The sequence below is a fragment of the Cricetulus griseus genome (assembly GCF_003668045.3).
Source record: "Cricetulus griseus strain 17A/GY chromosome 1 unlocalized genomic scaffold, alternate assembly CriGri-PICRH-1.0 chr1_0, whole genome shotgun sequence".
Taxonomy (NCBI): Eukaryota; Metazoa; Chordata; class Mammalia; order Rodentia; family Cricetidae; genus Cricetulus; species Cricetulus griseus.
Window position 1 is genome coordinate 6,945,105 of NW_023276806.1, and position 27,355 is coordinate 6,972,459.

The 27,355-nt window shown below is 42.8% G+C and overlaps 1 protein-coding gene across 3 annotated transcripts in view; it reads right to left on the reverse strand.

Annotated features, from left to right (window-relative positions):
• Positions 1-3,214: 3,214 nt before the first annotated feature.
• Positions 3,215-27,355, reverse strand: part of Usp33 (ubiquitin specific peptidase 33) — a 51,122-nt gene continuing 26,981 nt past the window's right edge. The window contains exons 10-24 of one of the 3 annotated variants that reach the window (XM_027395169.2): positions 26,107-26,524; positions 22,900-23,040; positions 20,201-20,313; positions 18,512-18,681; positions 18,324-18,394; positions 17,763-17,796; positions 14,933-14,978; positions 14,124-14,304; positions 12,807-12,933; positions 11,524-11,693; positions 10,193-10,274; positions 9,161-9,269; positions 7,024-7,126; positions 5,307-5,375; positions 3,215-4,348 (exon numbers count right to left, since the gene is read on the reverse strand). In XM_027395169.2, the coding sequence (XP_027250970.1) occupies positions 4,191-4,348; positions 5,307-5,375; positions 7,024-7,126; positions 9,161-9,269; positions 10,193-10,274; positions 11,524-11,693; positions 12,807-12,933; positions 14,124-14,304; positions 14,933-14,978; positions 17,763-17,796; positions 18,324-18,394; positions 18,512-18,681; positions 20,201-20,313; positions 22,900-23,040; positions 26,107-26,524 (1,992 nt within the window). In that variant the 3' untranslated portion in view covers positions 3,215-4,190. Of the gene's footprint in view, positions 4,349-5,306; positions 5,376-7,023; positions 7,127-9,160; positions 9,270-10,192; positions 10,275-11,523; positions 11,694-12,806; positions 12,934-14,123; positions 14,305-14,932; positions 14,979-17,762; positions 17,797-18,323; positions 18,419-18,511; positions 18,682-20,200; positions 20,314-22,899; positions 23,041-26,106; positions 26,525-27,355 lie in introns of those variants that run through there. The other 2 variants (XM_027395168.2, XM_035450755.1) reach the window with 2 other exon arrangements.

Consider the following 27,355-nt stretch of genomic DNA (forward strand, 5'->3'; position numbering starts at 1 on the left):
CCTCCAATGTAGGATGGCCAGGAAGGTGCACCTGCCACCTCTCTACCATCTGCTGGCTTAAAGATACCATGTATGGAAAGCCTGGGTGCGCATCCCAACCAGGTCCCTTATATCACCACTTAGCAGTAACTGGTGGAGCTCTTCCTGCTGCTGGTCCCAACATTAGCTTGCAGGTCAAAGAAGCAGAACTGCCAAAGGACCATAAGGTGGCTGTCCTCCCCTTCTGTACCAGAGGAGGGTCTTTACTGACCGCCACACCAGCGCCTGCCCCTTCCCCCACACACAGCTGCTGTGAACTGGGCCCAGGGCTGGTGAAGGGGGGTGGTAATAAGGTGTGGTGAGTCCCTCTCACACCCAGGCCTGGACCATGAGACAGGCAGATTCCAGTACAGTGGCCTTGCTCTTGCAGGCAACCTGGCCACCAGATCACACCAATGTGCCTATTGAGACAGGACCCTGGGAGCAGGCAGTCTAGAGCCCAAGCTGACAAGAGTGTCGGTTCACCGGGTCATTACTGTGCAGAATGGGGCTGTGAATCAGGACTAGTCAATGGGACCCACCTGTAAACAAGTAACTTCATCACAGTCACCAAAATTTTAGACAACCTTTTCTTCCCCCTACCCGTAACCCACAAAGGAAAAGATACCCCACAATGGGAGGGGTAAAGACACGGGGGCTAAAGCCATATTCAAAAAAGGTCTGATTATGGATGGCCATTCACCATACAGTGTGTTGTCCAAACGGTTAACCCAAAGGGACTCCTGCTGGGGCCTAACCCCATCTGACAGTTGGCACCCCAAGCACAGGTTTCCGCTCAAAGGCCACAAATTCCTGACACAATGGTCCCCCTGACCCATCCTGGGTCTGATGTCCCTGTCCTCCCGACCCTGTCCACTCTGTGGGACCTCCTAAAGGCAACCTACATGGTCCTAAACACCTCTCAGCCTGACTTGACCACTGACTGTTGGCTTTGCCTAGAGGTACAGCCACCATGCTATGAGGGTAGAGCCGTATCAGCTGCTATATACAGGCTCCAGAAGAATCCTCTTGTAGAGGTGCTGAGGACAAGCCCTGGTGTCACCTTAGAGAGGGCTCACAGTATGGGCACATGTTGTCAGCCAAAGAAAACAAACTCTCCTTGCCCATGCACACCTTTGTAATGATACCATAGTCATCCCCAAAGGTAGTCAGACCATCTATCTGGTAACCCCTGGTAATGCCTGGCAGTCCTGCTCGGCAGGTCTTACCCCTTGTGTTCCCTCTCAGATACTGCATCAAGTGGGAGCATTCTGTGTCTTGGTTCAGCTCAACACCTTGAATTCCTATTACACTGATGAGGAAATAGAAAAATGACTTTTTGCTCACTTCTCAGACCAGATATAAACAGGCCGTGGTCTCAACTTTAGTGAGGATGGCCGGGTCAACGGGTCTGGGAGCTTCAGCCAGCCCTCATGTTACAGGACAAAAACTAATGCCCTGAGAGAGCCCATTGACAACGGTCTTTTAGAACTAGGAAAATCCACTGCTCACCAAGAGCCTCCCGCTCTTCCCTAGCTGAAGCTGCTTTACAGAATAGCCGTAGCCTAGGTTTATTATTTCTCCACGGAAGAGACTCTATGCAGCCCTGGAGGGAAATGCTGCTTTTATGCTAACTACTCGAGTTATTAGGGAACTCTGTGACTGGTTGAGAAAAGAATATGGGAACTGACAACTGGGTCAGCACTGGTTTGAGTCGTTGTTTAATTGACCCCTCTCCCCTGGCTCACCTCTTTCTGCAATAGCTGGACCCACGATCTTGCTACTGCTCATTTTAATCTGTGGCCCCTGCATTCTCAGTGCCCTTACAAGATTCGTTAAAGATCGAATTTCTACAGTTCACTAATGATCCTCAAGTCCCAACACCAGCCCTATGACCTATCTCAAGGATTCAAGGTGGAGCCAATCTCAAGGGGGAAATGAGAGGTCTCAACATCCTCCATTTTACAAACCAGGCCTAAGTTTCAGTGTCTTAATCAGCAACACCCCTGACAGCAGGGACTAGGGAGAGAACACATACAAGGCCTGGTTCCACCCCAGTGTCTCAAAGTAATGACCAAACAAGGACAGGTCCTGCAGACCCCTTGAAACATGTCCAGACTTGCCCAAGTACACCCAATGATAGTAAAACTAACCTCAGCCTATCAAAAGTATACTCGTGTAACTGTTGCCTTCTTGACCAGTCATGTTTGAGATGACCTAACTATTCCTGGAATTCCCCTAGCTGTGCTTAAAAACAGCCTTCGAGTTCCTCTCATGGTCACCATTTTGTTCAAGTGGTCGACCTCACATGCTGGTAGTTTCTACAGAATAAATGCTCTTTGTTTTTACATACTGTTCCAGTATGGGTTTTCCTTCAGCGATTCTTGGACCCTTGGGGGGAGAGAGAGGACATGCTCAACTGACTTTGAAAGCACTTAGTACTGGATTGAAATGCTGAGGATTTATTTAGATGAATCCCCACTCAGATTGAAGAAACTTGAGTAAGTCTCTCAAGAGGAATTCTAGGGTTGGCCTGTGTGACTCAGTGATAAATACATTGTGGTAGTTAGCGCCACTGTTTTTAGACCTGTGACAAGGCAGAGAATACTGTTCAACCTCAGGGAGCAGCTAGGAGTCACAGAAATAAAAGGGCTAGGGCATTCCAAGTCTTGCCCCTAGTGACCCACTCCCTCCCCCCGTCTCACTCCTCCCGCCTACTCAGAATAAGCCTATTGTCAGGGTTAGCCATGGATGATGTCGGCACACTAAACAGTACCTACATCACGTGATGTAGGCGCCCACTGTGTCACGGCATGTCCAGTGGGGTGGTACTTCAACACGAGACACACTTCATATCCAAACCGGACTCGATAGCATTTCACATGCATAAGAGCCTACATTGAAGAAAAAACAGAGTGCTAGAATTAGAAAATTACATTCCTTAGCCCACAGCTGATAGGTTTTCTTCATAGTTTGCTATTTCAGACAGTCTTGTTTCACAGCCCACACTGGCCTCAAACTCAAATGCCCCCAGCCTGGAGCAAACCACCATGCTACCCATCCTGAAATGGTTTATAAACTTTACTATAGTAAAGAACTTCTTTGTTGCATGTTTTGAAGTAAGATATAATGAAAGGCATTAATATTGACAAACTTCATGCCCTTATTTTTTAAAGTATATCAAATAAGTCCAACATTCAGTTTATACATCTTAAAATCATGTTTATTGAATGGGTTTTTAACAACATTGCTTTTAGATGGTGCGGCTACCCCACACAGAAACAAAGCCATCATGAATGCTGTTCCACAACCTCAGGGTCACCTAGCATGTTTGTACTTGCAATATAGTTAAGCTTTTGACATCACATAATCAAGCAAACAGCCGTGCATACTCTATGATTCAAAAAGACTTTATGCAGTTCATTAAAAATCATTTTGCAAGTTGTTTCAGCTTTATCAACAATCTCATTTGATACATTCCATACTTCATGCTCTCAAAATAAAAAGTGGCCTAAAACTAAGACTTTTTTAGTTACTGACATTAATGAATACCATTTAGGTCTATAGAATTAAAGTTTAACATTTTACATTATAAGAAGCAATAAGTTACTGATAATCTGGTGACGAATTCCACTCAAACTAAATACATCCTGTTACATTCAAAAGACATTTTATAAATTTTAATACCGCAATCTTGTATGCTACAGTGCAAAAGAAGTAACACCCTACCTAATGTCTCCTGAGCTTTAGGAAATTAACCATTTTCTGGCCACTGCTCTCAATTAAAAATAGGCTCCTTGCTATGCAAAGCCATGTCAAAATTATACAATTAAATTAGGTTTTTTGAGAACTGAAGAGATTGGCCAGTTATGATGGCTTAGGGCAATGAAAAAGTTTTCAAGCAGAAGTATTTACAGTGCTAAGGAGGATACCTGGATCTACCTGTGGAGCAAAGGTTAGAGAACCTAGTCACCAAGTGTCCCTTTGCTTTCAAAACAGAACAGTGCACCCAAAGACATCATGGTAATTTACCAACTTATATGACACATTTTAACACCCTCCTAATGCCCAGTACAAAGGAGTACATGTGATACAGGATGAAAATAAAGAAATAAACATGCTCTAAGGAATGTTTCGAGTGTGTGTGCATGGTTAGCTCTGTGCCCTCACAACTACAGAGACCGGGTCTCCACTTGGATCTTTTCCTCTGCCTGCGCTGCATCAGGGTCCACATGAACAACCGGGGGTCGCAGGATGACTTCAGGCCCACCGCCATAGATGGACTGCAGGAAATTCCAAGTTTCTTCTGAGATTTGACCAGAGTCTGCTCCTGAAACGTGTGCAGAGAGAAGGACATTTACAGATGTTTCTATTGCACAGATACAAGAACAATGGGTGATGTTTTTACACTGCTAGAGACCTATACCCCTAGCTCTATCTGCAACTCTAAAGCCTCCCCACAAAGAACACACACTGCTTTCTCACCATTTGGTCTACTCTAAACCTGAACATCTTTGAATTAGGTTAATTAAAAAAAATAACATGATGGCTGGTTATATTTCTATCAAATTGTCAAAAGTAAAGGTTTCAATGTTAACTGAAGCATGACGGTGCATGTCTGTAATCCCCACAGTTGGGAGGGAGAGACAGGAGGATCACAGTCAAACCCATTCTCGGCTGCATAGCTTATTCAAGACAGTCTGGCGTACATGACACCCTGTCTCAGAAAAGAGATGCTGTGTGTGTGTGTGTATGTGGGGGGGGGGGGGGTGTGCTGTGTGTGTGCGTGTGTGTGTGTGGGGGGGTGCTGTGTGTGTGCGTGGGGGGGTTGCTGTGTATGTATGTGGGGGGGTGCTGTGTGTGCACGTGTGTGTGTGTTGGGGGGTGCTGTGTATGCATGTGTGTGGGGGTGTATGTATGTGTGTGTATGTGATTGTATCTTTGTGTTTGTGTGGGGGTGTGTGTGTGCGTGTATGGGGGTGTGTGCTGTGTATGCATGTGTGGGGGGGTGTGTGTATGTGTGTATGTGATTGTATCTTTTGTGTTTGTGTGTGTGCCTTGTGTATGTATGTATGTGGGGTGGTGTGGTGTGTATGTGTGTGGGGGGGTGTGCTGTGTGTGCGTGTATGGGGTGTGTGTGGGGGTGCTGTGTGTATATGTCTGGGTGGTGGTGTGGGGGGGGGTGCTGTGTGTATATGTGAGGGGGTGGTGTGTGCACGCGCGTGTATGTGTATGCACGTGTGTATGTGAGTGTGTTTTTGTGTGTGTGTGCAAGTACTGAAAGTTACCTTGCTTGAGCGTCACATTACCACATTTAGTGACTGCAATTTTAGTGTTGTCGATCGGACCTGGAGGATCTAAACCAAAAGGACAAAGGAATTACTTTGGACGAACACTTTCAAAGAAAAGCTGCAAAGAACTACATAATTTTATAGCTGAAATGACTGAGAACTGCCAAAACAACCAAGTTGGCTGTTTTTAACAAATACCATCTATTTTAAGTGTCTTCTCAGGTTTGGGTTCATTTGACCCAAAACAACCAAGAAAGGTGATGAGAGGTTACTAAGCACCAAGACCTAATAGAAACAATTTCTTAATGGCTCATATGGGAACTGCAAATCAAATATTTCTTAATGCTACAAAAGAATAATCCTTTTATAATCAAAAAACTATAACATTCTCAGTCAGTTCCAAATTTGTTATTTAAACCAAAATCACTATAAAATATCAAAAAGCCTTTTTTCTTTGAACACGAAAGTACAGTACTTGTCCATTCTCAAAAGCTGCCAATAGGCACAAGGAAGAAAAATTACTAAAATATTACTGAAAAGTAGGCATATGGTTTTATTATCTGTGTGGTCTTTTACTTTTGCACAAAACATGTTTTAAAAAGTAGCTGAAGAGGGCAGTCGGGGAGGACTAAGAACAAAACATAATGCATATATGTTTGAAAATGTCATAAATTAAGTCTATCACTTTGTTGGTTAACTTGAAAAATAAACCAAGGAATTCAAATAATATATACTTTTTTGCAATCAACTAAACAGATCAAGAACACCTTATTTTCAAATTATTATTATTAATAGTTCTAGTAGTGTTGAAATTCATTCTCACTATATAGTTCTGGCTAGCCTAAAACTGGCCTCAACTCCTCAGATACCCAGCCTCTGCTTCCCCAGTGTTAGGATTAAAGGTGCGTCATCGTGCCTTCTATTCAAATTATTATACATCATTATTTTAAAAAGTCCACATTGTGATCAGGCAGTGGTAGCACGCTCCTTAAATCCAGCACTTGGAAGGCACAGGCAAGCAGATCTCTCTGAGTTCAAGGCCAGCCTGATCTATAGAGTGAGTTCTAAGACAGACAGGCTCCAAAGTTACACCCTGTCTTGAAAAAAGAGAAACCCTGTCTTGAAAAAAAAACAAAAAGCTTGATTGTATTGGATCAACTATAATTTACTCACCATCCTGTTGTATGGTATTTTAAGTTTTTCTTGTGTGTGTGTGTGTGGGGGGGGTGATCTTTTTGAGATGAAGTTTCTCTCTTACACGGCACTTACTATGTAGATGAGGTTGGCCTTGAACTCACAAATGCCCACCTCAGCACTAAGATTCAGTTTACTTTTATTTATGTATCTGTGTGTATGGGATTCGTGTGCCAGTGCCAGTAGATTCTAGAGGATGTGTCAGATTCCCATGGAGCAGGAGTTACAGGTGGTGACGAGTGATGGAGCAGCTGAGAATTACATTTCCTTCCCCAGACGAGCAACATGTGCTCTTAACTGCCAAGCCATCTCTCTAGCCACTGGTATTAAAATTAAAGACATTTTTTGTTCAGTTCTTTTATTCTTGCCATGAGTAGTAACTATAAGTTCATAGCAGTAAGACTATAAACTAGAATATAAGTTCCTTGAAGTCCTGGGTGCTTTTTGTTCACTGGTATAATCTTCAATATTCTAACCACTAATAAGTAAATATGTAGGAAGCTTTCAGTCAGGCACTCACCTCCGTCCTTGCCCTTCACAAAACTCTCCCACTCTCTAAACCACTGCATACTGATGCAATAAAACGTGGCCGGAGAGTCCTCTTCTTGAAATGCTCTATTAAGCTAAAAGAGAAAAAGTCAGGCACCTATGGTCTGGAACTTGAAATATTCTCCTTCAGCCTCTAACAAGGCAATTTCTCATAGAGACATGAGGTTCCACTAAGCCTGACACAGTAGGTAATCTTAGTTCTTTTATGTAGAAAACCCACCTGCAACTTCCTACACTGACACTCACAAAAACTGCTCTCTCCATAGTCAGTGTGGCTTCTACTACTTCACAGGGTTCAGCTCCACAGGGAAAAGGCAGCTTTTATGGGACTGGCCCCTGATACAGTCCCTTGACAATACTGTGTTTTTCACATCACTGATCCAACTGGGAAAGCGGAATTAAGGGTTCAAATACTGGCTAAAATGATTAAGCTCAGTTCTATGACTGAGTTACATACAAACTGTAATTATACAAATGACGGCTACACCACAGGAGCAAAGAGTCTTAGATGTAGAGAACAAAAGTGACATTAGGTCAAGGATGCTGACACATTCTGTTAACCACAACACTTGGAAGGAATAACCAAGCAAACTCTGTGAGTCCAGGCAGCCTGGTCTACACAGCAAGTTCCAGGCCAGCCAGGATACATAAAGACTTGTCTTAAACTAGGCGGTAATGGCACATGCCAGAGGCAGGTGGATCTCTTGAGTTTGAGACTAGCCTGGTCTTCAGAGTGAGTTTAAGGACAGCCAGGGCTACACAGAAACCATGTCTTGAAAAACAACAAAAAGACCTTGTCTTTAAAAAACAAAAATGAGAGACAGATTATACCCGTTGCATCTGCTGTAGAGTGTTACAATGATAAATGAGCACAAACTTGGTAACTGAAAAGGCAAATTGTTTTCTCACAGTTCTGAGACAAGCATGGGGTGATAGCTTGCTTGTACAAATAAAGGCTGTCTGAGAGCCAGAGAGTGGAGCTTGTCACTGGCTAACCATAGAGGTCTGGAGGGCTGTACAGACAGTCAGGAAGTGAGCTAGCTGGTGGAAACAGGATATAAGCAGGGAAAAACAGGCACTGATTCTCTTGTCTGCTGAGATGCTAAGGAGCTAAGGTGTGCTGTGGCTTGCTCCTCCTTCTCTCCGATCTCAGCATTTTCCTCAATGTCTGACTCTGGGTTTTTATTCCAATTAAAAACTATTTACACAATCATCTGACATCAAAGTGCTCAGAACCCTTGCTCCCTGGAAACCTAGAGAGATTCCACTTCTCACTCCTTCAAGGGCTGTCTGAGGCTGTCACTTTAGTCTGCCCTCCATCCTTCCACAGCACTCTCTTCTTCTGTGTGTATCCTGAAAGGGACACCGACTATATTTAGGTTCTACAAAAGTTCTCAGGATGACTTCAACCCAATCCTATGCAGATTCTATCCGAGGTCACATTTGTCACTAAGGTCAATTCACAAAAGGCACAACATGGAAAATCCTTTTAGGATCCAACATTCAATTGACTACAGATGCTTTTCAGTATTTCTATAGTCTTTAATCAGACGTTAAAACTTAACCTTACAGAAATCTAACAATAAGACTATTGAGGGTCCAGACCCTTTGAGAATGCAAGTGCAGCTTCCTTTAGCAATCAACTGCCCTGACCAACTGCAGCCTGAGCAAACTACAGACCACTCTAGTAAGAAAACATAAAATCGGGGAGTAAGATTTCTTGCCCTGGCAAATGCACAGAAAACACAAGAGCATGCACTGGAAGAAGAGAACTAGAACTGTGGAGAACCAAGCAGAGTCTACAACTGTGGATAACCGAACAGGGCCCAGAACTGTGGAGAACTGAGCAGAGTCTACAACTGTGGATAACCGAGCAGAGTCTACAACTGGAGAACTGAGCAGGGCCTAGACCTGTGGAGAACTAGCAGGGTCTAGAACTGTGGAGAACTAGCAGGGTCTAGAACTATGGAGAACTAACAGGATCTGTGATAGCTGTGCAGGCAGGACCTAACAGCCATGGCAGCTCTCTCACCATTGTTCACTAACAACTGTCTGACCACCATCTCTATCTTACATCACCTACAATTTGAAAGTGGTTACTTCTTTACCCGAATAAAAATCTCCAATTCAGTTTTTCTTCGTTTTTCGATCTTCTCTGCCTCAATCTGGCAAGTGTGACAAATGTAGAGATGGTTGACAGCAGGGCCCCCTCCATACCTAAGCATGACATGAAGAACGAAAATCACAACTGCAGAGAAGACTCATGTTCTAGGAAACTGTGTCTGGCTTTTCAATCAATGTCTAAATTGCCAGTTACAAATAAGTCCTGAGGCTGACAAGATGGCTCAGTGGGTCTTAAAATAAGTTCTGCATTTGTGCTTCAGGACCCGAGTGACAGAATCAAAGAACTGTTTGCCTCAAGTCGTCCTGATTTCCACCTCCATAGCATGAACACTCATACACAGAATAACTTTCAAAAAGTAATAAAAAAGTTAAAGAAGAAATCCTACAGGAAAATTCTAAAGTCACATAAAAACTCAATTTTATGTTTACCAGGGCAGACAGCATTATCAGTGTGTCACCTGCCCTGCTTTATCGACATCTCAACTTTCCCTTATAGCTACCTCTGCTACAGTATTAGAAATGACAACAAAGTAAAAGGGCTCAAAAATGAGCACAAAACATTCTGTGTTATGCAAGCAGATTTTAATCAAATGCAGTCCTCTGATGCTGAGTGCATTTCTACTATTTAATTTAAAAGTATGGAAATAACATTTTAAAACTTGGGAACAAGAACATCCAATTTTTGCAGTGTACAACTATGAAAAATTCAGTACTGGAGAGATGTGACAACCTTTAATAAGGTGCATAAAGTTATATACTACAACACATCTTGCAGGTAATCATAAAAACGCCCACCGTTTAGACTAGAGCCCTGCTAACGAACAGTCTTCCTCCTCATACTTCAGAGAGAATCAGTTAAAGAAAAGGAAGATTCTTCATAGGATAACACACTTGTAACTCCTCTCAATTGTGTGCTATTTTATACTGTTGTATACTACACTATTGGATCCCGAGAACAAACCTGCTATAGAGGTTATCCCAAATGTATACTACACTATTGGATCCTGAGAACAAACCTGCTATAGAGGTTATCCCAAATGTTCTGGGGCAGCATCAAAACTAAGTCTTCAATATAACTAGCTTTTCGTGGAGGAATACCTAAAAAATAACAACAGTAATAATTAACAGTGCGCTTACTTTTTTACTCTTTATTTCTTTAGATGACTTTCAAAGGCTAACTTCTGCAGTGCTAACCACTAACTCAAGAGCTTACTCAAGCAAGGCAAGCACTCTCCCACACATAAAGTCCAGGGTTTCCTTGTGTAGTCCTGGCTGTCCTGGAACTCGCTCTGGAGACCAAGCTGGCATCAAACTCACAGAGATCCTCCTGCCTCTGCCTCCTGAGTGCTGGGATTAAAGGCGTGCGCTACCATCACCAAGCACATAAGATCATTTTTAATGGTGACTGGCCAATTCTCCCTCCCTCCCTATCAGATAGGGTCTTGACTATGTAGCACAGTCTGTCCCCGAACTCACAGCAATTCTTCTGCCTCAGACTCTCAAATAGTGAGATTACAGGAGTATACCACCATGCCTGGCTTTCAATCATTGTTCTTAAATCTCCCCTTACAAAAAGGTAAGTAAAAAGCATTTTCAAACCAGGCGTTGGTGGTGCACGCCTTTAATCCCAGCACTCGGGAGGCAGAGGCAGTCGGATCTCTGTGAGTTCGAGGCCAGCCTGGTCTACAGAGCAAGTGCCAGGATAGGCTCCAAAGCCACAGAGAAACCCTGTCTCGGAAAACCAAAAAAAAAAAAAAAAAAAAAAGCATTTTCAGTAACTATGCTTCCCACAATGGGCATAGCACACTTGTTGAAATACACATTCAGAGTTACTTATTTATTTGGCAGCACTAGATTTGGGGCTAGGACCCTGTGCAAACCAAGCATGTGGTCAGTCACTAACCAGCAACATCAGACTCAGAAATAATACAACAGTGCATCCATCACAGAGTTGCAAGTTCCATTTAACAAATCCCAAACATGCTTCCATATTTTAGAAAGCCAACTATTCCGAGACAGACAGGTGCTGGGTAGGCAGACTGCACAGGAAGGACCCTCCCCCGGAGAAGTGCATGAAGAAAGGCCACTCCCCCATAGCGAACCATCCAAGTATGTGACTCTAGCGTGAAATCAGAGCTTTCGTAACACTGAGATAGTCAGTCTATGGTACTCTTGGGCTCTAGTGCTGCGATTCACACAGGGCCAATTTCTGAAACCATAAGGAATCAAAGGACTCCGCTCCAGAAGGGATGTACCATAAGCGGGAGAGGGAATTCCTGGCTCTTTCCTGATTTGCAAATTATTTAACAGCAACCCTGTCACTGTTTTCCATAACAGCACTCCTTACCTCCATGAACACAGAGAAAGTCATTATTTGAAATAGGGCCAGGTTCAGCAAAGGTCTTAAATTTGTGTAACCACTGTCGAGACACATAAAACTGAAGGAGGCTGGGCTCCATTATGCTCATCAGATTTGAGACCCTGCGTCTCTCCTTTCGTGCCTCTTCACTGCTCTTCCTATGGAGGACAAGGATTCATTAAAGTGAATACACATTTTACTCATTAAACAAACAGCATGGCTCCTCTTCATTGTTAGATTTAAAATGCATACTATCACTATGGATCTTACCATCCCTAAGGAATTTTAAGAGAAATATTCTTTGTCCCACAGCTCCGTACATTATACATGACCCTGGGGGCTAACCCCGAGCCCTAACTACACATTGGCACAAGGCGGGCATTCAGGGTTAATAAGATCAAGTCAAGCAACGGATCTGCACTCTTGGTTCCTGCTTCAGCATCCAGCATCTTCTTTTATAAGATACTGAAATACGGCAAAGATTTTAATAATAGTAGCACCTTTTTTACTATGGGATATTTAGAGAAGAAATTTGGTATTTAATTCCAACTTTATATCTTAAAAAAAAACAACAATCAAAAAAGCTAATCGTGGGCCAGTGAGATGCTCAGCAGATAAGAGTGGCTTGCCACCAAATTGAGGACCTGGGTTCAATTCCCAGGACCCACACAGCGGAAGAACCAACTTCTGGAGTTGTTCTCTGACCTCCACAAAGTTCAGTACACACACACAGACACACACAGAGGCACATGCATGCATATACACATAAAGAAGCAAATAAATAAATGCTAAAGAAAGAAATAAGCTGGAGAGAGAGCTCAGCAGTTAAGAGCACTTGTTGTTCCTGCTGAGGACCTGGGTTCGATTCCCAGAACCCACAAGGTGGCTCACAACCATCCAGTTCCTGGAGATCTGATGCCCTCTTCTGACCTTCTCTGGCACCAGACACACATGTGGTGCCCATACATACATACAGACAGACAGACAGACAGACAGACATACATTTACATACAAAATACCATATACATAAAGTTAGGGGAACCTTTAAAAATTAAGTGCTAAAAACAAACAAAAAAACTATCTTTCTAAAACAAATATATCCCTTTTGCCTGTCTGAATTCATCATTTTCTGAACAGAGATCTTTCTGTAAAAGTGTCTTTATCTTACTCATTAGAGTACATTTCTAATCTTCACACATCAACCCCAAAGTCTCAGAAGTGCAAATCCCTACAGAGATGTTCTTCACAGTTTCATGACAGTTCCCCATCACCTATAGAAAAGGACGTAGGCCTCTGCGTTCTGGACAGTGGACTCTGAAACTTCAGTGACGCTCTGGTCATCAAATTCATACCACAGGTTATTTAAATTGTTGCGGCAGTAGGCGATGTAGTGCCCACCTATATTGCAAGGAAAAGAGCCTGTTAGCATGCGCGTGATCTTACGGGGTCAGTCTGCACCCAGCACAGCCACTGGAGGACAGGAAGCATCTTGTTTTGAGATAAAGTCTCATGATTGTAGCCCAGGTTGGCCTTCAACTGACAATCCTCCTGCCACAGCTTCCAAAGTGCTGAGAATACAAGTGGGCTCCAGCACACTCACCTTGTACAAAGGTAGCTCTGAAAACCTTGTACAAAACCCACCATGTTAAAGCTGTTACCATTTGCTCTTATAACTAATTCCTATTATTCCAAATATTCTGGAGAAATAATTAGTGTCTTAAACTGGACATCATAAATGCTTCCTCTGACACTTAAGGGGCAGAATATCAGAGTTAGGGCAGCTACATCATCATTACCGTAGACTTGGAGTTCTTTGTTGGACAATCTCTGCTATCCAGGTGTGGCAGCACATGGCTTATGATTTATTAAAGCCACTGGAGATCAAAACTGCAAAGCAGCCACACTAGCTAGCTATAGAAGCCAGGCAGTGGTGGCCACACCTTTAATCCCAGGACTCAAGATTAAGAGGACGAGAAATCTCTGTTAGTTCAAGGCCACACTGACTACACGAAAGTGATCCAGTCCTAAAAGAAACAGCTCACACAAAGGTGATCTCAGTGCCTGGGATCACACGCCTTCAATCCCAGCACTAGGGAGGTGGAGACAGGAGGATATGCTGGGCAGAGAAAGGAGAATGAGGAGGAGGAGGTGGAGATAGGAACTGAGAGCTTTTGCCTCTGAGGATATGTGGAGTCAGGATTGCCATTTCAGCTGGGCAGAAGTGAGATCTAGTGGCTTGGCTGCTTTGCTCCTCTGATCTTTGCTTGAAGTCTGAACCCCAACATCTGCTTCTGGGTCCTTTATTAATTGTGCTAGGCCCAGGGTGGACTTGAACTCAGCAGGTGTTCAATGTTTACCAGTAAGATCAAGTAAGACAGCTAATCTGTATTCCTGGTACCTTTTTGAACTAGCTGGCTATTTTCCTAAACATTTATTATTCTCTGGTGTAAAGTCTGTCATTTTTCTAATAATGAGAGCTTAAATCCGTTTTTAAATTTTTCATCACTTAGTCAAGTGGGACTTATTTAAGCAATCAACTCAGATACATGTTTTTAAATCAAAAACAAATGTCAAGGCTTTGCACTTACTGCTTGCAGTCCCATGGTGACAAATGACTGACAACAGGTCGTAGGTCACAATCTGAGCTGGGCTATCCTTTGCAAGAAATGGCTGAAGGTCCAGCCCTTCCAGTGGGAAGGACACATGAGTGCTGATTTTGGTGGAAAACATCAGTTCATGTCGAAATCTTTTAAGGTGAATGCACAAAATCTAAAAAAAGTATAGTTCAACATCCAAATTAATTATCAGAAAAGATTACAAGTGGTAAAATAAAGTTTTATTTTGTAAACAAGAAAATGAGGCATACAATCAAGTAAAATTACAGTAATTAAAAAGTTTATTTTAAAATACTGTATTTTGGGTTTGGAGTGTTTTTATTTTTCATTTTTATGAGACAAGGTCTATCTATGTACTCATGGCTGGCCTCAAACTCAAAGAGATCTGCATAGCCACCATGCCTGGCTCATTCCAAAATACAGCATTTGAGATATTTATATTATATAACTAGGAATGTTAAATATCATTCTGAATTCTAACATGATTCCAGATATATTTTCAATGTGGCTGAGTGAGCATGGCTCCTCTCCCTATGCTCAGTGTGACTGGTTTCTGATTGTACACTTCAGACCTGCCAGGCCTGCAACGTCTGATGGCGTGTTCACCAGCACTGATGACTGCGAAAGGTGCTCACAGAGTCAGCCCAGCCTCCTAAGAGGAACCCCGAAGTGTGTGGGAGAAGTCACGGGTGGCTACTCCACCTGTCAGCCATGCTGAGTCTATTACAGTGTGGGGAGAGTAACACACCACATTCTATAAACAAGTGACGATGACGTCATACCTCAGGAAACTTCTGTACTTTACAAAACTTTACTCCATTCCTCAACCTAAAGACACAAGAGAAAAACTAGTAAATCTACAAAACATTTATTACATTCAAACAAACCACAAAAAACTTTCAAAAATATCAAGAAAAAAAGGTACTGGAATAGCAATATTCCTGAGTTATGTTACATATTTATACGCTAAATAGTCTTAACAATAAAATAGCCCTTATCATAAAAAAATAACTTACACCAAGATATTAGTAAAAAGGTAAAAGTTACTGCACAATGCTTTCATTTAAAAAAAAAATTAGGGACTGGCTACATGGGGAATACTTGCCTGGCATACACAGACCTTGGATTCCACCCCCAACACTACACAGGTCAAGCATGGTAGCACAGGCCTATAGTCTTAGTACTCAGGAGGTAGAAGCAGGAAAATCAGACATTCAAGGTCATCCTCAGCTACAGAACAAGCTCCAGGCCAGCCTGGGATACATGAGATCCTGCTTTTAAAAAATTAGCACTAAATAAGTATACCACTGTCTACACTTTTATAACATACAGATATTAAATAAAACTGCATAGTGCAAACTCCAACTCTTCAAGATCAGTAGTTTGAGTTCATATATTTATGTTTTACTTTGTTTTGGAGACAATGGCTCCAATTTATAATCCTCCTACCTTAGTGCTAAGAATTACCAACACTGATCACACCTGGCTTAGGTTTTTCTGAGATGGGGTCTCTCTACATAGCCCTGGCATTCCTGTAACTCACTATGTAGACCAGGCTGGCCTCAAACTCAGACATCAACCTGCCTCTGCTTCCTAAGAGCTGAGATTACAGGAGTGAGTTACCACACCTGGCCCGTGACATAATAAATAACTATCACACCTGGACTAGAAACCTTTACTCTTAAGTATTGGAGAAAAATTCAAGCCGAAGAGTGATTATTCTAGTTAATCAATATTAATGTACACCTGTCTGATCTCCACTTGGGAACTGGGGTGAACACTGACTGGTTCTTTCCCCTCATCGCTGTTTTTTTCTACCTGGCATGTGTAGCGATACGAGGAGACAGAGACCTTTCTAGACTTTCTTTCTGCACCTTTCTACTTTCTTTACAGCTGTCCGACAAGACTTCCATACAACCCAAAAAAAAAAAAAATCTTTCTACATGGGTAAGAGTTATTTATTTATTATTTTTACACTTATTGGCTAAACATTATTCCACTCCATTCTATCATAAAGGGACAACTGAGGACAGATCTGTTGTGACTGGCATAGCCTCTCAGTCTGTATTAGGGCTCCAGTTTTCGGGCTGAAGAGATACTCCGTAGCTGAGAGCACTGGCTGCTCTTGCAGAGGGCCAGGGTTCAGTTCCCAGCACCCACGCTCCAGCTTCAGGGGAATCTGATGCCCTCTTTTGACCTCCATGGGCACTGGGCACATACACACATGCAGGCAAAGCACTCGTACACATAAAATAAACATTGTTAAAAATGAAAAATAAGGGGCTGGAGAGATGGCTCAGCGGTTAAGAGCACTGACTGTTCTTCCAGAGGTCCTGAGTTCAATTCCCAGCAACCATATGGTGGCTCACAACCACCTTGAGTGAGAACTGGTGCCCTCTGCTGGCATGCAGGCACAAGATTGTATACATAATAAATAAATAAAATCTATAAAAATGAAAAATAAAGATTCCAGCTTTTCTTAGGAATTCATTGTTTTTCCATTACAGATTCAGACAATTTTCCAGTTCCCTCTACATCAGAGGCACTCGCCTTTATCAGTCTCTGCTCACTTTCTCAGACATCATCAAGACATGTTTCTTTTTGTTTGCTAAAGTTGTGGACTTCTGGCCGGCCTAGAACACACTACCTAGACCAAGTTGACAGGTCTCTGTATGGGGATCAAAGGGCATGTGCCACCACACCCAACCCAAAAAGAGGTTTTTGAAAGTCAAAATTATTGTAAGACAGAAAAGGAAGGTGATAGCAGATATGAAGGAAATGAGGCTGAACCATCCGTTGTTCTGCCCTATAACAGGAGACCTTTCACCGGCTGAGTGCCACTAGTTACCATGGCAACCCAAGGGGAAGTCCGTGTGCTTTATAATACAGTTAATGCAAACTCAGTTATTTCATTCCTCAAAATCCACACATTTAATAGCATCTTACATCAGACCACTAAACATTTACCCTACACATATTTTACAAAATAACCAATCTCTTTCTTATTATTGAAGGAAGGCTTTCTAGCCCTATAGCATCAAGTATAACTCCCATGTGCCCAGTTCAGATAACCAAGAAAAACACAAAATATGAAATTGGAAGCAATGTGTGGTGATATATTATTTATGATTTATTAAAGCTTGTCTGAGGATTCAGAAAGCAAAGTCAACCACAAGCTATAGAGATCAGGCAGTGGTGATACACGCCTTTCATCCCAGCAGCCAGAAGCTAGGAGGTAGTGACACACACACCTTTAGTCCTAGGACTCAGGATTAAGAGATAAATGGATCTTTGTGAGTCCAAGGCTGCCCAGATCTACACAAGAGTGAATCAGTCTAAAAGAAAATTATAGTTCACACCTTTAATCCCAACATTAGGGAAGTATATAATACAGGAGCAAGCTCTCAGTAGAGGCATTTTTTTCTGCAGCCACGCTGAGGAGAGGTTATAGTCAGAGGCTTGGTGAAGAGTTCCCAGATTGGCCCTTTCAGCCTGAGTTAAAGGCGAGAGCCAGTGGCCGGCTGCTTTGCTTTTCTGAACTTCAGCTTGAAGCTTGAACCCCAATATCAGCCTCTTGGTGTTTATTAATTTGTATTATACAATGTCACTTACTTTTTGCATTTTTCACAACTGTACATATTGTCACCTGCAAACAGAACAGATCCAGTCACTAGTCTAATGAGCAGCACACTCTTCTGCAGTCCCCAGGTGGCCCAGAGTAGACTTCACAGCACAGGGAAAGTAAGCAACCCACAGTGTCTGCTCCCTACTGTCACCACGCTCCCCTCTCCTTTCAGTCTGACGAACTAACTCAAGAAACTTCTTCATTTATTCACTAAACACAATTTACTGATAACCCTGTCATATGCCCAAGCATGATGCTGGACACACAAGGAAAATCAATGAAGATGAAGATGTCAAGACAATCCAAGACACATCTGACATCCACTGTCTTCGTGAGTTCTCCTTTCTGAGCCACAGAACTTCAAAAGGGGTCATATGTATTAGAGAAACCCACATAAATTCCTTCAGGACATGACTTTTCTCACCATTTTTCCACTGCTATGGACCGTACCTCCATGCAAATACAAGCAAGTACTATTTAAGCTGTCCAAAAATTCAGCATTACCTAAACCTACCGAAGCCCAACATAAATATAATTACATTTCTTACCTTTAAGTTCATCTCTGGCGAAGAAGGCAGCAAGACAATCTTGCAAGGTTACTACTGGACCCCAAAACCAGCTAGGGACACAGGAGACAACAAACCTGAAACACCATTGACAGAAGAAGGAGGAAGTGTTCTGCTAGCAGAAGCAGCAGCGTCAACACTCAGTCAGAGCAAAGGGCGTAAGTACACACCTCTTCACGTACTCCATGAAGAAAGCTATCCACCCTTGTGGTGCATACGCTTCGCCACATGAGCCGGCTTTGACTATGGTTGGGTGGCTGGAGGAGTGCAGCCTGGCCAGGTCTTCCTTGCCGGGAATCGGCAAGGACAGGTCCTGAAAGGTCTCGAGGGTTACAGACACCTGCAAGGGTTTGGTTTTAACGGATGGAAAGAACCCAGCACAGTTATTTATAAGATGTGATTTCTTCCAAAGATGAAAGCAAGTTACTATAATGAGCAAATATAAACAACAAGCAAATTGCTTTTAGAATAAACAGACACGAAAGAGCCTGGTTTGCTTTGTACCAGGTGCTGCTCCATATGTAATCTTTGAACAAGCCACTAGTATTTCTGTGGATCATAGATGTCACAGTGTTAAGAAGCACAGCATATCTGACCTCCTGGCCACTGAAGACTGGTGTTCAGATTCTTTGAGGGTCGGGGAGGGAGACACATGGGACTGTTTTGTGGGATTTCCTGCCCAGTTCCGCAGCGGCCTTGCCCCAAATGAACACACAAGACTTATATTAATTATTAACCTGTAGGCCAAAGGGTTTCTTATTGGCTGACTCTGTCTTAATTATTAACCTATAACTACTAATCTATGCATTTCTACATGGTCTTAATTTACAGTGTTTTATCCATCAGCCAGTAAGAGAAACGGACACAGAATAACACCGCCTATCAGGACTGGGTCTTATGTGCTCTATCATCCAGGCTGTTCTCAAACTCTGGTGCTCATGTCCTTCTCTCTCCTCAGTCTCCCAAATACAGAAACTGCAGGCTGAAAATAATCTCTACTGTCGTTTAAAGGGGGCGAAGAGGAGACCAAACCAGACACTGACCAGCATTTAACAGCAGGGATGCATCTTGGGACATACACTGCTTCAGGAGATCACAGAGTGTAAACACCACACACTAAGATGACTGTGACACCTTTGGTGACAGACTCTTACTACACGACATTCACACGCAGGCAGTCCATAACAGCAGCACAACCCATACACTAGAGGTAAAAACATTTCTGGGTAGCAGCCCATCTATGTGAAAATGAATGAACATTCTGATACAATCATTGAAAGCTTATTTCTCTCTTGTCTCTGAGATGGTATTTCACATTCACTAACTATACTCATTACTGCACTGAAGTGAAAAACCAAGAATTTCCAAAGGATTAAGTATTAGTCAAACTCTCACAATAATTTTAGTTTATGTCTGAGACAGGTCTTGTGTCAGTTTTTTTTTTTTTTCTTGTGTTTGTTTGTGAATTTGGCATTATCTTTAGTATTGAAGCACCTATGTCATTTACAAACTCCCTAAATAAAGCCAAATGTAAGAAATACAGTTACTGCCTTTTGCTTGTAAACACAACAGTTTCCAGACATACCTAATTTCATCACCCTTGGGAGAATAAGCAGTTAACAATTCTGTTGCCAAGCAACGTCTCACCTTTGTTTGTAACCAGAACAGAGAACCCATGATCTTTACAAAGGCATCTCTTGTACTTTAACCTATACCTAAAATCAATGTGTAAACGGCACAAACAAGAGATGCGTGCGCAGTCTGCAACAGCAATAAGCAATTTAATTCTTCAGACCTGTCAGGTTTAAAAAGATCATTTGACAGAAACATCCTCTTGTTGTGGTGTCCCTCATACTCACCCTGTCACACGTCAGACACTGTACTGAACTGATGATGGTTCCATCAAATATGTCAGAAATAACACTTCTGTATTTCTTATGCTGCTTTTTCCTCTTTGGAGATGCAGGCTGAGCTAGAATTAAAAAAAGAAATTAAAAAGAATCATTAGTTCCTTGGATATTTTTCTCTAAAGTATTTTTGCATTGTCTTGGGATTTTGTTTTTCGAGGCAGGATCTCATGTAGTATAGGCTGGCCTCAAACTCGCCATGACTGAGATGACTCTGCACCCTGATGCCCTTGTCTCCATCTCCCTGTTACTGGATTAGAAGAGGGGTCCCATGCTTGGCTTTCTCTAGAATCTTTTCCTTTTTAAAGATTTATTTATTTATGTGTATGGTGTGTGTGTGTGTGTGTGTGTGTGTGTGTGTGTGTGTGTGTGTGTGTATGTGTGTGTGTGTGTCTGTGGGGGTCCCATGGCAACAGAAGAGGACACTGGATTGATTCCCTAAGCTGGAGTCAGAAGGCACTGCCCTGCCTGATGTAACGGCCAGGTACTGAACCCTGCCGGGTACTGAACCCTGCCGGGTACTGAACCCTGCCGGGTACTGAACCCTGCCGGGTACTGAATCCTGCTGGGTACTGAACCCTGGGTGCCCATTAGCCACCAGGCCCTCTGCATCGTTAGAATCTTTTAACAGTAGAAAGTACTCAGCCCTCAGGACGCTCGCAGCAGAAGAGGGCTTCCTGTACAGCCTCAGGCTGAGAGGGATCCCCAAGATCCACACCATCCCAGGAGAAAACCAGCACCATGTCCTCTGATCTCTCTCTACAAGCATGCTGTGGCACATGCATCCACACACACAACAAAACACTTTCTTTACTGGACTAAAGAAAAATGCAAAAAAATCCAAGAGCTTTACGTTAGGGCCGAAGAGATGGCTCACTTGCAACTCTTCCAGAGAACCAGCGCCAACATAAGGCATCTCCCAACCGCTGTAACCCTAGCACAGGGGATCCTGCATCCTCTCCAGCTTCCATAAGCACCAAACATATGGCATGTTCACACAGAAAAACACATAGGCATAAATAACAGTAAAAATAAATCTTTAAAAAATCATTACTTAGAGAAGCCAATCAAAAATCAAATAAAGCTTAAGCTGGCTTTAAATATTTATGATTCCTGGCCATATAAAATGTACATAGGGGAATATGAAAACAATCTGGGGCGTTGGTAGCGCACGCCTTTAATCCCAGCACTCGGGAGGCAGAGGCAGGCGGATCTCTGTGAGTTCAAGGCCAGCCTGGTCTCCAGAGCGAGTGCCAGGATAGGCTCCAAAGCTACACAGAGAAACCCTGACTCGAAAAACCGGAAAAAAAAAAAAAAGAAAAGGAAAACAATCTGAAATTAGTTAATATTAAGCAGCATAATAGTTCACTCATTTGTTCCATATGCAAAATGAGGAGTTAGCCCCATCCCTGGGATATTTATGCTCAACAAGTCAGAGAGGCAGGGTAAAGACACGAGGATGAACCAGGAGGCCAGGCTGCACGCTGTTCCTTCCTTTTCATGTCTGTATACAGCAAGCACTGCTACCCACTGGCCCATGTTTTCATGTCTGTATACAGCAAGCACCGCTACCCACTGGCCCATGTTTTCATGTCTGTAACAATGTCTTTAAGACCTTCAGCTACGTTTCTCTGTTCACTTGTTTGTTAGAGACAGGTTTTCACTAAGCAGCCCTGACTATGGTAGAGTCCCCTATTTAGACCATACTGTCTGTCCTGGGAGTCAGTCCTGCAGGTGGAAACGCAGAATGGTACAGAGACAGGGAAGACAGACAGCTCTGCACAGTGCTGGCATAAAACGAACATAAAACCCAGGACACACAATCACAATCCTCAGGCCTAGTCTTTGACAAAGAAAAAGTTAGGATCATACAAAAACTATACTTAAAGGGTTACAGCAGTATTATTTACAATTGCCAAAAACTACAAACAATTCAAGAATCCTTTGATGAATGAATAAACGATGGTTTGGTGACACAATTGAAACAAAACTTGCTAAGAAAAACAGTATTCAGATGATATGCAATAGTGATTCCAAAAACATATACATTATACTACGTGAGTCAGTCAAAAAAAAAAAAACGGGGGTGGGAGGTGCCGTTTGCTAAGCCACACACTGTGTAGCACCATTTACAGGACACTCTGGGGAGAAGCAGGCTTTAGAGTACATCAGGAACAGGGATCCATGTGGTAGGCTGCCGGGGTAGGATGATGGTTTGACTCTGAACGGTAGGATAGAGTGCATCGGGAGGCATGGAAAAGGTGACTCAAGAGGCCTAAAGGCTCAGCAGTCGAGGGCACTCGCTGCTCTTACAGAGGGCCCAGGTTTGGTTCCCAACACTCATGGCTCACAGCCATCCATTTCAGTTCAGGTGATCGGGTGCCCTCCTCTAACCTCTGTGCCCCAGGAACACATGTGTGCACACACATACATGCAGGCAAGAGACTAATATACCTAAAATATTAACATGAACTAAACTATAAGAAAAAGTTTTAACACACAGAACCCCAGACAAAAAAAATGCTAATCATGATTGTATAATTCTATCAACTTTAAGAGACCACGTATTTCATAACACTCTCTCAACCTCAGAATCAGCAGTTTAAACCAAGAATTAAAGCAGAGGAACTGGAGAGGGGGAATTCTTTTACCTTTTTTGTGTGGAGGTGTCAATCCTGGCCACAGATTGCCTGACTTAGGAGGGCTTGCTGATAAACGTGGGCTAACACTTTCATTTGATGGAAGAATCTGTGATGTAGACAGGTCATTCAAATGGACATCAGTGTTATATTCTGTAATATTTAAATTTTTATTATTACCTTCAATTAAAATTATAAATGAAACTATTAAGTAGTTATATTCCATGTGGTCAATAACATTAACTAACATAAAGACTCCTTCATTTGACTTACTGAAGACAGTACATGGTAACAATTGCCACGTGAGATATTTCACAAAGTGTTTGCTAAGCAAAATAATGGTGATTTTTCTACCTAAGTATTCAGTTAGTGTCTAACATATCAATGCTACAGTCACCTCAGCAAGTGAGCAGAGGTAATACAGAGCCAAAGATGATCACGCCTCCCAAATTTAGTAAAATTTCTAAAATTCTCATGATGAGGTCGCCTTTAGCCTTCACCTCCCAAAAGCTGGGACTAAACGCATGCACTACCATGTCTGGTTCCCGTATTTTTGTAAGACATTTTCAAATTACCTGTGTCTATGTCTCTGTGTGAATATGTGCATTTGAGTGTAGATGCCACTGGAGGCCAGAAGAGCTGGAGACAGGGACAGCTGAGCCACCCGATACGGGTGCTGGGGACCAAAGCTGGGTCGTCTGCAGGGCAGCCCAGGCTTGAGGTGCTGACTCATCTCTATCCATCCACCCACTTGGTTCTCACAGAACTTTTCTTCCCTGTGCTGGGTAGGGAACCCACCACCTCAAAAATGCCAAGCAAGTGTTCTACCACTGAGCCATACTCCCTCAGCCCTCAGAGTTTTTTTAACTGAGAGAAAAGATGATTGTCCCAGATAAACTTAGTAATCAAAACCAAAAAGAAATGTAGGCATTGGGAGCAGGAGAGATGGCTCAGTGGATACAAGTGCTTACTGCTCTTACAGAGGACAGAGATTCAGTTCCCAGCACCTACCTGACAGCTCACAACTAACTGCCTGGAGCTCCAGTTCCAAGAGATCATATGCCCAGTTCTGGCCTCTGTGGGGTCCTGCACACATGTGGTACACTTATAGGCACAACAACTCATTTGTGCAAACACACATACACATAAGTAATCTTTCTTAAAAACGAAATTCAGCTCTAAATTTATCACATTTATTCTTACTGTAATAAAAATGAGATATATCGAGCCAGGCGGTGGTGGCGCACGCCTTTAATCCCAGCACCCGAGAGGCAGAGGCAGGCGGATCTCTGTGAGTTCGAGACCAGCCTGGTCTACAAGAGCTAGTTCCAGGACAGCCTCCAAAGCCACAGAGAAACCCTGTCTTGAAAAACCAAAAAAATAAAAAGAGAGAGAGAGAGAGATCTCAGGAAACTATCTCTTCAGAACTTAACTATCAAGCGAGCTAGGTCTCATGAATGCTACTCCACAGTGTGCTATTAGAGTCTCAGTGCCTAACGTATCTTTCAACACAAGAACCCATGTTGGGTGACTGCAAATGGCGAGGCAGTGGGAAAATGGTAGCTAACGATATCAACCATGGGGCTGGAGAGGGTCAGCAGTTAAGAGCACTTGATCCTCTTACAGAGAAGCTGGGTTCAGTTCCCAGAACCCACATGGTGTTGGCTTACAACCTTCCATAACTCCAGTTCCAGGGTATCTACCCTCTTCTGGCCTCATGGGGCACCAGGCACACATGCAGTCACTCACACACAAAAAATAAATATAAATTCAGTTAAAAAACAAACAAACAAACATGTCAATCATGACTAAAGAAGACAGCAAACTACTGGTGGGGTAAGCCATGTGTCAGGACTCCCTAAACAGAAGCAGCTAAAGGCTTCAGAGGCTAGATAGTATTTCCTGTGGGTAGACAGACAGTAAGTTCAGGTTTTGCGAAATGTATGGTTATGGTCACAGTTTTTCACCCAGGATTTAAAACGTAAGATGCTAGACCTATTTTAGTTGATTACCTAGTTACTATGTGTTAAGAACAAACCCACAAGTAAGCAATAAAGGAGAAGTTTGTCCCTGAATTATGCTTCCCTGTGGCTTTTGACAGGAAGTGTGGTTATCAGAACTGACACTCAGCCATTTACTGACTAAGAACTTCTACCCACAGTGAGACGGTAAAGAGCTAAGCACTCCTGGGTTTCCCAGCTGGAAGGCACAAGGCCATCTTTCTACACTAAGGAAATGCTATTTAAGAAAAACCTTCAGTGACTCAGAGAGTTTAACTGCTTAGTAGTCCTCTCCAGTAGTTACAGACATAAACTTCGTATTACTTCTTGACCACTGAGTCATATCATCTAATTTCCTGATCACCTAATTTTAAGGGATTTAGAGAAGTCAATACCACATATTAAAGAGAGAAATATGGTATGTAAAGCCATTCATTCATGTCTTTCATTTGGGTATTATTTGCTCTTTCTCAAAGGGACACTATCCAATATTATAATATATCCTAACAAAGTTCATGTACATATTGACTATGTCTATAGTGAGAACCACTGGAGTATGAAAACATGCATGATTAGAAAATTTGAATTGGGCACTGGAGAGATGGTTCAGTGACTAAGAGCACTGGCTGCCCTTCCAGAGGTCCTGAGTTCAATTCCCAGCACCCACATGGTGACTCACAACTATCTATAATGGGATCTGATGCCCATTTCTGGCAAGAAAAGAAAAGAAAATTTGGGTTGTTTTTTTTTTACTTCAGGATCTCAACAGAATTTGCTTGAAATAAAAGGGAAAATTCCAAGGGGACTAATTTTCTAGATTACTATGCACAGGAATCCTGATGAGCCATTGCTTTTAAAAAGAAAAAATAAATTCCTAAGGAAACGATCCACAAAATTATCTTACTTTTAGTTTCATAATTTTATGATTTCGACACTTCAAACAGACAGCATTAAACTGCAAGTCTATTAATTAAAGATCCCACAAAAGTCAGCCAGGTGTGGTCGACCTCGCCTTTAGTCTCAGCATTCCAGAGGCAGAAACAGGTGGATGTGTTTGAGGACAGCCGGGACGACACAGTAAGCCCCAGGCCACCCAGGGGTATACAACAAGATCCTGCCTCAAAAATAAATATGTCATTCCAAAAGTAACAATGAGTTAAGTGCTCACTTCCTGCACAGGAAATGCTATCATCTCACAATCCAATTATTAAATTGTCACCTGAAGCTCTGCCATGTATCTGCACTTTGACAGTCTCCTGGCTGTTCAGGTCAACTGCTTCGCATACGGTGTCTCTGTCTTTGTCCAGTTCTACTTCAGAATTTGCCTTATTGATCTTATTGCATATCTTCTCCTTCTGCCAGTCTTTGGCCATCTCTAAGTCGTCCTCATCCTGAATGAGCATTGTCGTCTCATTACTGTCTTCAGCAAAGCCTTTGGAGCCATTCTCATTTTCTGCTTTCTCGCTGCTGCTGCTACAAGACTCACAGGACTGAAAATCCACATCCGACTGGCTCTTCTCTTCCTCCACAGTCTCCTCAGAAGCCAGTGTTTGAGGGTCTTCCTCTATTTCCATGACCTGCTCCTTTAACTCTTCATGAAGCAGATCCATTAAACAGCGAAGGAATTCCTGGGCATCCTACATGTCAACAAGAAAACCACATCACCAGTCTAGAGCCAAGGTACGGAGGGACCTGTGGGGCGCTGAACCCCAGAGCTCAGGAAGCAGAGGCAGGCATGGTCTACAGAGCGAGTGCCAGGGCAGCCGGGCTACACAGGGAAACCCTGTCTCAAAAAACAACAACAGCAAAAAAGTTCTTCAGCAACCCAAAGAACTTGTTGATAATATACAATTCTCAGCTGCAAAGATGGCTCAGCCAAATGTGTTTGTCACGAAATCTCTAGAATGTGCTGTGGAAAGAACAACTTTGCAAAGTTCTTCTCTGATCTTACACAAGCACTGGGCATGCGCACAACCCCCCAAACACATTAAATAAAAAAACCTTAAAAATGCAAATTTCTGAGCTCCTACCCACAGCACTAAATTATAATCTCTAGAGACTCAGAAATTTATATGGAAAAAGTTAGTAGAAAGTAAAAGTCAGAGAAGAAAGAAATTCCTGAGGAAACAGATACAAATAAGAAAGCACTCAGAAGTCAGACGGTGCAGTGCAGTGGTGGGACACTGGCCCGGCTTCCAGCACTCACTGCACCCATCACTGGCTCCATTCAAAGCAGCAAGCAGCAGATGTGGTGGGGACCTCTGCTGTGCCAGCACAGGGGAGGCAGAGAGCAGAGGAGCAGGAACCCAAAGTCATCTCTATCCAAACACAAAGGCCAAGGCCACCCAGGCCTATAGGAGACCTGTCACAAAAGTCCAAGCCCCACAGACACAAAGGAGCAATTATCAAACAGGTCACTGGGGAAATAAAAAGGATGATGACATTTTCTACTTATTAAAGTGGAGGCT